General features: G+C 46.2%; 1 protein-coding gene across 5 annotated transcripts in view; it reads left to right on the top strand.

The window, feature by feature from the left end:
* The window catches only part of LOC147726769 (baculoviral IAP repeat-containing protein 1-like), a 448,780-nt gene that overhangs the window by 104,604 nt on the left and 331,132 nt on the right, over positions 1-13,044 (top strand). For all 5 annotated transcript variants that reach the window (XM_086960812.1, XM_086960813.1, XM_086960811.1 and 2 more), the window contains exons 5-7: positions 6,982-7,033; positions 9,076-9,198; positions 9,289-9,388. In XM_086960812.1, coding sequence (XP_086816938.1) covers positions 6,982-7,033; positions 9,076-9,198; positions 9,289-9,388 — 275 coding nt within the window. The remainder of the gene's footprint in view (positions 1-6,981; positions 7,034-9,075; positions 9,199-9,288; positions 9,389-13,044) is intronic.

Here is a 13,044-nt window from a genome sequence, read left to right as displayed (position 1 = left end):
ACCCAGGAAACCCTGCACAGGCTAAGGGATCTTTCTTCCGCGCCCTGTCGCTGTACCATTTCCCTAGAGGAGGGACATTCCCGCTGTTCAAACTGTACATACAGGTTGACCCCTAACTTCCCCCCTAAACCACGCTGGCTCAGGATGGCCCTGCTTAACTGCAGATCCCTCCCGAAGCACCAGGCAGAAATCAACATGCTCCTGCAGGATTCGGAAATCGAGGCCCTTTTTCTCACGGAAACCTGGCTTACATCAGATTCGGAGCCAGATATCATCCAATCACTCCCCCTGGCTACCTTATAAAGCACCATGACAGACCGTCCGGTATTGGAGGTGGGATAGCGATTATCTACAGAGACTACCTATCTTGCCAGTTTAAGGAAAGCCCCATCCTGGACTGTGAAAACGTACATTTCTCTATCCATCGGTCCCCATCCACTACCATCTCAGGGATACTAGTTTATCGCCCACCAGGACTGCAACAACGATTCTGTGATTCCCTAATGGACACCACTTCCTCCCTCGCCTGTCTATCCCTGAACTTCACGGTCTTGGGAGACCTGAATCTCCACTTCGACGACCTCTCTAACAAAATAGCTGCCGACCTCAAAGCATATCTAGCCTCCCTGAATCTCCACCTACAAAGTAACCAGCCCACCCACAACAAGGGCCACTTGCTGGACCCCATATTTACCAACCTCACGAGATTGGTCGTAAATACCCCCCTCCATGTCCCATGGTCAGACCACTTCTTAGTCCCCTTTATGCTAAAATTTTCGGCTGAGACACCAGAGAGACCTCCCCCCCAAGCACACTCCCGCCCGTGGAAAAATCTGGATATAAACTCTTGGGCACAAGTACTTACTTCCACAATACCAATACTGGACCCTGACCCCTCCAGAGCAGACGTCCAACTTCACGAGTGGATTAACCAATCCCTCGACATTACCCTGCCAGTCAAACCCCTCCCCAGTAAAAAGAGAACAGCCAAATCCCCGTGGTTCACCCAAGAATTACGGAATCTCAGGAAGAAATGCAAAAAACTCGAGCTCCTGTGGAGAAAGAACTGGACGACGGAAAGCAAAAACGAGTATAGGGCCGCCATCAAACACTACAAAAACTGTATAAAAAACACGCAGGCAACCTTCTTCGAGGAAAAAATATCAGCGGCAGCCAAATGTGCGAAAGAAACCTATCGCATCGTACGCTTACTCTCCAAAATTCCAGACCCCTTACCCACACCCGACCCATCGGGCATTAGAAGCAACCAGCTTGCTGAGTTCTTTTCATCAAAAATTGATAACATTCTTAATTCACTTCCTGCTCCCAACTCTTTTCAAATCCCAGCCATCCCCCCTCCCTGCTTCGAAGCTCCTCGCCTCCGAACTCTCCCCCAGATTACCACAGAGCTATTTCTGTCTACTCTACAAACCGTAAAAAGTGGTGCTCCATCAGACCCAGCTCCCATGAGCAAATTAAAACTGGTCGCCCCCACTGTTGCCCCTCCTTTAACCCACCTCATTAACACCTCTTTCACACTTGGCTCTGTTCCTGCCAACTGGAAGAAAGCCACTGTTAGGGCTCTTCTAAAGAAACCCCACCTTGATCCCACGGACCCAACCAACTTCAGACCCATCTCTCTTCTCCCTGCTATCAGCAAAGTGGCCGAACGAATTGTCAACCACCAACTCTCCAATTTCCTGGAAAACAACAAACTCCTGCGCCAATCTCAGACAGGGTTCAGACCTGGACAGGACACTGACACCGCTCTGCTAGCCGTGGTCAAAGAGGCAAGAACCATCATAGATGCAGGAGGATCAGTGGCAGTGATCTTTCTCGACCTGAGTGCCACCTTCGACACGGTGGATCATGCCATCCTCATTCACCGGCTAAGTCTGATAGGAGTCTCTGACTCCGCCCTGTCCTGGATCAAATCCTTTCTGGAAAAAAGAACCTTCCAAGTGTCGGATGGCACAGCCGTGTCCAAAGCCCTGCCACTACAGTGTGGGGTCCCCCAGGGCTCCTCCCTGAGCCCCACACTGTTTAATGTCTACATGTCCCCCTTAGAGGACGTTATTGCCCCATTCGGCATAAAAACAGTCATGTATGCCGATGACACCCAGCTGGTGGTCTCTATTAACCAGCTGAGCAAAAGCCTGGACAATCTGGCAAGGTGTCTCGAGAGCGTTTTCCACTGGATGTGTGAATCTCGGTTAAAACTTAACGGAGAAAAATCTGAGATACTTATCCTGGGAAACCCACACAAACTCCCTTCATCCCTTTCATGGCCGCCATGCATGGGAACACCTCCTACCCCCAAACCCGAAGTCAAAAGTCTTGGCATGTGGTTGGATCAAGACCTCAACTTCAAAACTCAGGCCAGAAAACCCACGGGCACCTGCTTTGGACTCATTTGAATGGCGTGAAAAATCCTCCATCTGATCCCCTTCCAATCAAGGAAGCTACTGTTGCAGGGGTTGGTGAACTCCAGACTGGACTATGGCAACGTCCTGTACCTGGGGGCACCGGCATCAGTCATTTATAGACTACAATGAGCTCGGAACGCTGCGGCCAGACTCCTAACCGGAACCAAATCGAGATGCTCTGCTAAACCTGCACTCAAAAGCCTGCACTGGCTTCCAGTTAAAGAAAGGATCACCTTTAAGGCCTTATGCATTTCACACAAAATAATGCAAGGCAGAGGCCACCCGATTCTGAGATCCTTCGTCAAACCTCATCACTCTACCAAACAACTCAGATCAGATTCCCTCTCCCTTGTACTGCAGCTTGGAAAAGTGCCCCAGCACGAACCCCAATGCAAAGAGGCATGTTTTCAAACATCCCTGCACCCTGTGGCAGGCCCCAGAAGGAGCCTGCCACATGATGCAGTGCTGTTTAGCGGGTCGAAAAAACCTTTCTTTTCATCTTCGGAAGAACCGATGTGAAATGGCTGGCGGAGAGGTGGATTGTAATCCCCGGGAGGGTGCCTGAGAAGGCATGGCCTCCACAGTGGGGAATACGATCAGACCAACCCATTGAAAGCTGTTGGTCAGTCCCTGGACCAATGTGGTCTGACCGACCTAATACAGTGGTCTGACGGTGGTTAGAGATGTTGGTGGGACTGACACTGACGGCATCTGAGTGTTGGTCCCACCGACATCGTAATAGGCCACTAAGTTTACGCAGAGCTGCATGTCAGGCACTGCTGTTGTTCCAGAATAGTCATCTCTTCCAAAATTCTCTCTTCCCTCAAAGGGAAGGGACTCTGTTTATATGATAAGAACTACTTTGGTGGATGCAGCTGTGTGACTGTGTCATGTCTAAAACATTAGGAGCTGTTGCTGAACTAGTAATGAAAAAGTACACATTGGGGTCGATTAGGATGGCTGACGGATCGCCAGCGCCATGCAGGCGGTGGCGATCCGTCCGCCATCCGTGCCCGTCCGCTACCTATTTCCCCCGCCATATTAGGATGGTGGGGGGGGACCGCGGCGGACGGGAAGACCGTCCGCCGCTTTTCCGCCCAGTCGCTTTGCGACCGCGGCAGAAAATGTCTAATATGGTGGCGGTGTCTATCAGACACCGCCAGCCATATTAGGATGTGCTGTGGGCAATGCCTTTCCGTGGCGGCAATGCCGCCACGAAAAGGCATACTGTCTTTGCCTTGGGGGCCCGTTGCGGGCCCCCAGGGTGAAGGGGGGGTGCACATGGGGGGTACCTATGGTACCCCCCTGCGTTTCACAGTACAACATAGCAGGCACCGCGCGGTGCCTGTCATGTTGTGCTGTGAAACGCACAACATGCATTTTTGACAATGCGGTGGACGGTGCTTTCACGGCCGCAATGTTAATAATGCGGGATGCACCCGCCACTGTGGCAGGTGCATCCTAATTCGGGGCACGGTACCTCCACCCTTGTGGCGGACGGTCCCTGCCCCAGACAGGATGGCGGACAGACTTTGTCTGTCCGCCATCCTAATCTACCCCTATGTTATGTATTCCGAGCAACCTTGTACAGACAGTACAGCATATTCCTAGAACAATGTCACGTAAACAAATGTATTAAATGTGGCTATGCAGATCAGAGGCAGCCGAAAAAGTTTAAGATGCAAAAATGAGAACTAAAGTGGCCCTAGAATGATAATCACTACAGTATAGCACTTCACTTGCTTGTGCCGATAAGGAAGTTTCAGCGAGAGGGGTGTAGTCGAGCGGTTTGCAAGGGCCGTTTTCTGCCGATTTTGTTACAGGGGGCCGATGTTGCCGACCGCGGTACCGAAATCGGCCCCTAGGGGTCCAAAACCGGCCCGCACCCTGGCGGCCCACCAGAAAAATGCCCGGTGCACTCTATGGCCTGGTCTTGAATGCAGGGTCCTGCGTTGAGCTGCGGTTTCGTTGTGGAGTTCTTTGAGATGATGTGTTAATTCAGTGACGGTTCTCCTGGGACCACAGCTAGGCTGGCAGAACACCTTCAGGCCCACTTCTAAGGGTTCAGGACTGGGTGGCACCACGTGGGTCATTAGGACTTACAGCAGACAGAGTTCAGGTGCTGAGTGCAAGGTGAATGGAACTCCTGTCTCTGACGCTGTGGTCAGGAGGCCAGCCAGCTAGCCCTTGGAGTCACTCTGGTGGTCCTGGATTCAAGATGCAGGTTCCGTCCTTCACTCAGGCAGCAGGGCAGCAGAGCAGCAGGACAGTCGGGCAACAGAGCAGCGATCCTTATGGCAGAGGTGAGCAACAATCGTTCTGAGTCTTCTAAAACCTATTTTTTCATTAATTTTAATTTTAAATACATTTTTCATTAAAAGTTAAAAAGGTTTTAATTAATTATTTTACACAAAATTGAAATATGAAATTATTTAATTAACAAAACATTTTAATTTGACTATAACTTGTATTCTCTCCCTCTCGCTATATCTGTGCACACAGACCCGCACGCATACACACACACACACACACATATATTTATCTATATGTGTGTGTGTGTGTGATTTAATATTTGAAATAATTTGATTTATTTAACATTATCTCCTGTTGGTTGTTCATCTAAGTCCCTGCCTCCAATATTTTCTACAGTCAGTAACAGTACCTGTGATTTGCCATGTGTGGTGCTCAACTTACTGAAACTCTAGGCTGGATTAGATTTATGACTGCTTTTGGTCCTTTTTGGCACTAGTAATTTTAGAAGGGCAGCTAAAGATTAACAATATGTTTAATGTTTTGTTTGTGGACATCTGTAGTTGCATGTCCCTCCCTAAACTCCTCCTTGCCCTACCCTAATCCCCCCTCTTATAGTAGTTAGTATTCCTCATTATCCGCCCTCCCGCCTCCTTTCTTCCACATTTACTACTAATACATATTCCTAAGTGTGCAGAGACCTCCGCAACTGGGGTGGAGATTGCTGCATAGAAAAGATAGGAGAGATGGAGGTCTCTGCACGTAGGTTTGTGAATAGAATTTGTAGTGTTTGAGTAGTACTACTATCGGACTTTTCAACATAATACAAGCCTCGGTGTCATTAGTAAGTTGATTTCGCCGGTCAGAACATTGCGTCAAAATTGTTCCTTCACGTTTGAATCACACATGTACCGATATTCAATGCCGGCTTGTCTCACAACAACATTTAATTCCTGCCACAGGTTGCCATAGCATCTTGATCAGGACCAGGACACTTACAAGGCAATGCACATGCATAGGGAGTGGGAGGAGCCAGGAGGCTGTCTGCACCTTGTCATGCAAACATGCAATATCGAGGCCTCGAGCCTGCATCAACTCACATATGCTAGTGCCTGTCTCTGATGAACACCAGATCTGAGTCCAGGACTAAACCAACAGAACTGAACACGTACTGATGCAATGCCGTGTAACACTTAACATAGAATAAAAAATATAAAACTAACTTTAAACAAAAAGCGTTCATTGATAGATCCTTGCTAGTTCCAGGCGGTATTTTTAATATGATGCCTCTCAGAGTAGAATATAGGGAAAATAATGTTTGTTCATTGTATTTTTAAAGGACACAGGATTTCCCTGCATCCAGGGTGACCAGTCACTTCATGGTGTAATCAGTAGCGGCTGGGCAGAGAATGAGGGTGGCCAAAGAACAAATACCACTTACCTGTTCGGCCAGCCGCATCTCTCCTCAACACTTCTCGAGTCGAAGCACCCAGGCTCCCCATAGCCAATCACAACGCTGCCATGCAACATTGCGATTGGCTCTCCTAAGCCAATCTTAACTCTGCAATGCAATGTTGTGATTGGTCTGCGCACCATGGATCGGTGCTCAGATGGGGACTGGGGGCCTGGGCATGTTCCCCACCAGGCTGTGTAATGCAGTCTGGTGGGGAACATGCAATGTGTTCATGACTGTTTAGCCAAGCCAAGATGGCATGCAAACCACTCCTCCCCCTGTATCTCTAGCCCCACCCCACCCTAACCCAGCCCCGAACCTGCAAAAAATAAAATGATAATAACTACATTATCATTCTATTTTTCGTGCTCCAAGAGCAGTGGCGCGACGCTCCTCCACCGTAGCAGAGGAGCCCCTGGGTGTAATATCTCAAATGAGGTAGATAGACAAGATGATAATTCTATAATGTCAAATTTTGGCTTGATAATTTGTGACACAGTAATCTGAACACTGATTTAAAGCATCAGATTGCTACCACCTTGAGCTATATCATAATAGAAATTTTTAAGACGCTATTTTGATTCAACATAAGCAGTGTTAATCAGTTCTGTAACCTGGCGATCCAGACTAGATGACTAATTCTCTCCTGATTGAGGAATACCTGTCGTCAATGAGCCAATGTCTAAGGACTGGGTAAAGTAATTCACAAATTTATCACTATGTTAAAACCACTGTTTAGTAGAATAAAGAGGATTCCATGTATTTGCTTCAGGCACGTCTTAAAATCTGCATACTAGTGAGATAAGGATACAACATACGTTTTTGTGAATATCGCTTCTTTCTTTTTTGCAGGGAAAATTGTTTTTTTCTTCACCCTTTAAGAAGTCATTGCCAAAAGACACAGGTATGAACTGATTTTGATAAGGTAATCGATTTTAATATTTTGTTTTCATAAACTTGTTTTTTATTCCAGCAAGCCTCTCAAATGTTTTTGAATTTGACATTTATTGTACTTCATGAAATATTATCGTGAAAAATTATACAAGGTATTTATAACATACTGGTGGTCACCAGGTAGGTAGTTATAACCTAGTTTCCATAGGAAAAGGGTTTTTTGACTTGCCTATAACTTTGGCATAGTTTGACCTATTTTCATAAATTTTGTCCTAAAAAGTGTCAAAGTAGGTTGTGTGTGTCATGGGCAGATTGGGGGTGATCCGTGCAGTGGGGACCGAGAAATAGGGGCACGAAATAAGGCTGTGTTTGTAATGTTAATTCCCATAGGAACGTATTGTCGAATCTACAGCCCGAACTGCTGGACGGAATCCTATCAAATGTGGCAGAAAGGTAGATGTTGTTATGCAGATTGTGCTTTTGGTATTTGGTGCAAATCTGATCAGTAGTTATTGAGAAATTTAAGAAGAAAAAGATAGATCCATCTTTGGTCACAAAGCCTTCGGAAAAAAGACGAGTTCGTGCAAGGAATGCATGGCTCTGAGTTGCTGCCAACTCTTCAACCAGGCAGTGTTGGCAGCCATTTTGTGACTCTGCTTCACTAAGTCACCAAAAAAAGTGAAAATAAAAAAAGGGGGGCGGGGTAGGAATATTGTCGCCCAATCTATGGTGTTGGGGTCCCCCTCGGAACCTGCCACCGCATAAAAACATTGGGAAAAAAATGGCAGCAAAACTGTGCTAATTGTGGATTCGCGCTTGCTTTACAATGACCCTGGGGTGGGGGCATATGATGAATATTAGAGGGGAGCACAAAGGGCTCCCTCTTTATGCCCCCCAAAGCCTCCCCTGGATTCATTAAAGTGTGCCTCACAGAGGAGGGAGTCTCTGGGGCGGGGGGAACCCGCGAGGCCCAGCAACATCATTTTCCTAAAAACTAGAAAAAATAAATGGAGAGCCTGCACACATGCTCTTATGTGCCTGCAGTTGGCATGTGATGCTTTGATAACTGCACCTGAGCATATGAAGGTTGTGCTAGGCCATTTGAAGTGGTACTTGGAAATGACCGCTGTATTGCTGGTCAGTGACTGCCTCGCATTTCATCTATCATATTTACACCATTGTCATACCATGGCAACACTCTATGGGTGAAAATTTAAAAAAGAAAAGTAGTCTTTCCCAGTCAGGTTAATAGGCCTGTAGAAGAAATGTAGAACAATAGCTCCTGTAAGTCTTTTATGATTCAACAAGTGTTTTGTTTGTAAAATATTAAACTCCAATATTCTTATCACGCTCTGTCCCCTGAGGCACTCTAGATAGACATTGCTCCTCTGATAATCTTTGGGCACAAATGGATGAGACCAAGAGCCCTCTCTCTGGGCTCAAATACTTCAGAACGAACAGGCCTCGCACAAACAGGAGCAAAGACTTCCTTCATTTGACATGCTGCCCCTCTGAGAACTTGCAGGTAGTAAAGAATACTGAGGGGAGAAGGAAAGAAGCATGTTACAAGTCTTCCAAAAATTCACATATTTGATGTATATGTTTATGTATGCATAGAGAATCTGAAATTATCACATTTGTCTAAAACAAAAGCTTTCAGTTAATTATTTATTACATTGATTTCACACTATGACTGTTCACCCATGATTCAGCCAACGTGAAAAAGAACACTAAAAGATTTCAGTTTTTGAGGCAACATGTAGTTTCATAATGCACTACGCACTACTAAGACATTTTAAAACTTTGTGTTTTTTGGAAGGCATTATTTTCTATCCCTAAAATCTGTACACAACTTCACCTCATGACTTTATGTATATATTACAATTAGCAGTACTCTCTCCTGCTCAAAGCTTGCTTCTACCTCAGTATGGTTTATCTCTACTGCCACAGTATTCACAATCTATTACAATTGGGCTCAATTGTGGTATTCTGTTTTCAGTTGTGCACATATTTCTACCATTATTATTTACCTTTGTTCTGATCCTACTGCAGAAGGACCTGTCATATCCAAAATCTTTGAAGAAGAACTTGTTCGACTGGAGTCCTTTAAAACGTGGCCTGAGGAGGCTCATGCAGATGCCGCTGCCCTTTCCAAAGCCGGATTTTTTTACACAGGTAAGACATAGTTGTATAATGTGTATTTGTGCTGGTTGCAATTTAATGCAGAGGTGACCGTAAGAAGGTTATTTGTGGTGTCTTTTCTAGGGGTGACTGACACTGTGCAGTGCTTCTCCTGTGGCCTCACCATCTCCATGTTTGAACCAGAAGATGACCCATGGACCGAACATGTGAAGTATAATTCAAGGTAAAACTATTCCCAGATAATACCAGTCTTTAGTAAGCACTGAAAATCTGAGCTGGGCAAGTTGGGTTTTGCAACACTTTCCTTCTCACGGAAGACACATGATATGATTAGAACAAGACCTAAAACGCGAGTACAAAAACGCAGATTTAAAATTTGGGAATCTATCTATGTTAGGTTTCTTCTCGAAATTTGAACTGATTTTAAACGTTTTTGGAATTCATGAAAATCCAATGCAGTACTTAGGGGAATCTACATACAATTTTGATTGCCATGAGTATCTATGCAGATTTACAATAGGCCATTCAATCCAAAGGCAACAGCAGAAATTTGTGTTAGAATATGAACTTGTTTAATTTTTTCTGCATCAGCAATCAATTTTGATCTTTTTGTTCCAGTGTATGGGACTTAGTATTTTTTAAAGGTGGATGAATCAGAAAATGTGTGGGAAGAGCTGAGCCAGGGATCTGAGTTGGATCTAAAAGCTTAAGCTTAATCTGAGCCTAAAAACATGTTTACACAAAGCGTGCCATCTCTCACTAGTAATGCTAGATCTTTAAGATTGCCTCCTTTCTTCCTTTTGCTCACACCCTCCCACATTTACTTCTATTTCCTCTTCCAAACACATATTCCCTTTTTTGTTCTTTACCTTTGTTTTCTCTCATTTTGTCTTCACCAGCCCCACACTCAGCCTGTCTAGCCTCACCAGATCTATCTTTTTCACTTTCTCTTTCTCTTATCTCTGTTCTTTTTCTTTTTCTTTGTACCCTGTCCCTTTCCGAAGCCATGCAATGTTTAAAAAGATTCCTGGAGTGTAGGTACAGGTGTAGTAACTACAGAATGTTAGTCTCACAACCTTGCGAAAGTCATATCTTGCACAGAAGCAGTAGAGGCTAAGCATGTCTTCTCAACCTGCATTCTAGGACAACATCTCACATGAAAGAGTGGAGAATGATACATTTTAGAGTTCCATGGCACAGTATGACCTTTTAATGGGAAAGCAGCGATGTAAGGCCTGTGGCATTACACCCTGATAAAAAAATATTAGTTTTCTTGCTGTTAGGTTTGGTTGCGTCATTGCTGATTGGGAAACAAAAAAGAACAAAACGTTTGTGGCTACGACTATCCTATCTGCTTCCCATTCTATGAACCCTCTCTGCAACATTCCTTTAATCTTCTATGCTTCTCTTATCTATTGTGATAGTATTTTGTGCTATTTTACCCTTTTTGCGCTTCTTTCATTATCCAGTTTCCTCTTGCTTTCACTCTTCTCTTCCCATCCCTGGAAACAGGGCCATCACAGTTTTGAACAAGGTCCATGGTATCCCCAGTACTCACCTGCTGCCACAATCCATAGCTGGTTGCAGAGCATGGCGACGACAAAGAAGCGGAGTGGATCTGGCCGCCATCTTAAATGGGCCCCAGAGGCAGATTGTGGTTCAGCTCTGGAAGAAGAGGGACCCGCAATTGGATGACCCTCCAGGAGTGAGCGCAAGTAGCTATCTGCCTGCAGGACGGCCAGCTCCCCCTCCCATAAGTAAGTGACTTAAAGGGATGCCACAACACAAAGTTGGGAGAGCCAGTCAGCGGGCTGGAGCCGGCAGTATGGGATTGCTGTAAACCGTAGAGCTGAGGGTGAATACACGAGCCGCAGAGGATACTTGGAATAAGCGTCTGAGGCTGAGGGATGGAGACGACTGACCTACAACTCGGGGAGCGCGCATATACTCAGAGCAGCCCTGGATGTGACCGGAGGTTGGTTCAGCTTGCGGGCGTCCCTCTGGAAACAGCGGAGCTGCCCCAAATGCAAAGTTGCCCTGGGGTTGGTATCGCGCCGGGACAGGAGACAGGCCTGCAACTGACGACCTGGACACGGGGGCTGTAGCATTGCAATGACAGAGCTCCTGACCGCTCGCGAAAAAGCACTGGGGGCCATGAACAGGATACATAGCACAGCACCAGGGTGACTGCGTGGGACTAAGAGACGCAACAAATTCTTTAAAGACCCTGTGCCGCTGCCGGATTGCTGGAGACCCCGCGGTGAGGCCTTGGGGGAGGGAGAAAGTGCATGTGAAATTTGGGGCAGGAGGGAGGATCAGGTAGAAGAGTGTGGCATACTTACACAACCCAATCGCCCTACGATGTGAGCAGGAATAGGGGTATCCCAATAGTACAGAGTGGACATGAGGCTGGGGTTAGTAAACCGGTCTTAAGTCCTAAGGCAGCAGAGGACTAAGCACTGCCAGTAGGGGGACCCTGAAAAGGAAGCTACCTTTTCGGAGAAATCCAACAAACCAAGGTAGTGGACCCGGTGCCCCAGCTTACATTTATGACCACCTAAATTAGAAAGGGTATTGGAAAGCCAATCTCCACTGCCGCTACAAAGTGCAATCCTTGGCGACATGGTCAAGGACAAGAAAAACCATGTACTACAAACTAACAACATTTCAAAATAGGCACACCCTCTTACACTGCACAGGCAGTAGCCTTATCAGAACAACAAGAGAATATGCAAGATATGAGGATTACGGCCCCTTCTCTGGTGGATGTGCTGGAGTCCATACGTACCACATGAAACAAAATGGTACATAAAATAGATACTGTCGCCATCAAGATCAACCTGTTCCGGTGTGACCTGCGTAGAGTCATGGACAGAATCAGCACTAATGAACAAACAGTGCATACCATGCAGACGGAGGTCAACTACCTAAGGTTCACGATCATCGATCTAAAAAAAAGGTGAGCCACCTAGATGAACGGACGGAAGATTCAGAGGGTGGGTCTCGTAGGACTAATCTACATTTTATAGGATTCCCCGAAAAAGCTGAGGGACCATCACTGAACTATTCTTGGAAGACTGGATCACCTCCACAGTAGCCCCCTGGGTGGAAAGAGCACACAGAGCACTCATACCCCCACCCAAGCCGGGTGCATCACCAAGAGCTATTATTGCGAGACTTTTTACCTTTAGGGACCATGACGCTATCCTGCAGATGACACGTATTCGAGGTCCGCTACTGAATGAGGGGCACTAGATATCCATCTACGCAGACTATATGCAGCGGGTACAGGATCAAAGAAAATCTTTTCTAGTGGTAAAACTATGCCTCAGAGACCTGAACCCTTAAATAAGGCGTCCTCTACCCAGCCAAACTTAGGTTCGAAAACAATAGGAAAGTTCAGTTTTTCTTCTCGGCGTTGGAGGCCAGTGATTGGTTGGATTCCAAGGGACACTCAGGGAAGACGATAGACTCCTCAAGGAACTCATTCCGGGCTGGAACATCAGGAGGCCCATTAAGGGACAAAGGATTGCAAAACACGCGACAACCCAGTGCCAGAATGCATAGCCCAGCGAGAGTCCGAGTATGCAAGGATGGCACACTACAAATATCAGACACTGTCCCCGACTCAAGAGACTCGTTCCAAGATCAACTGTTGGATAATGATTTCCACGGGGAGCTTACTAACTAGAAGGGGAATGGGTGATACACTGCCCACACAAAGAAGACACAGTCTGATCGGTTGGGTCAGGTAGGTATTTGGCTGTTTATTGATGGGAGTGACTGACACTCTTGCTTCTTACATGAAGGAAAGTAAGGGTAACTGTGAAGACTATGTTATATGGAATTAAGTAACCCTGACTCAGTATATAAGCGACC

This window comes from Lissotriton vulgaris, chromosome 3_1 (genome assembly GCF_964263255.1).
Source record: "Lissotriton vulgaris chromosome 3_1, aLisVul1.2, whole genome shotgun sequence".
Classification (NCBI taxonomy): Eukaryota; Metazoa; Chordata; class Amphibia; order Caudata; family Salamandridae; genus Lissotriton; species Lissotriton vulgaris.
Note: the sequence above shows the minus strand (reverse complement) of the source record. Positions and strands in the feature narration are given on the sequence as shown.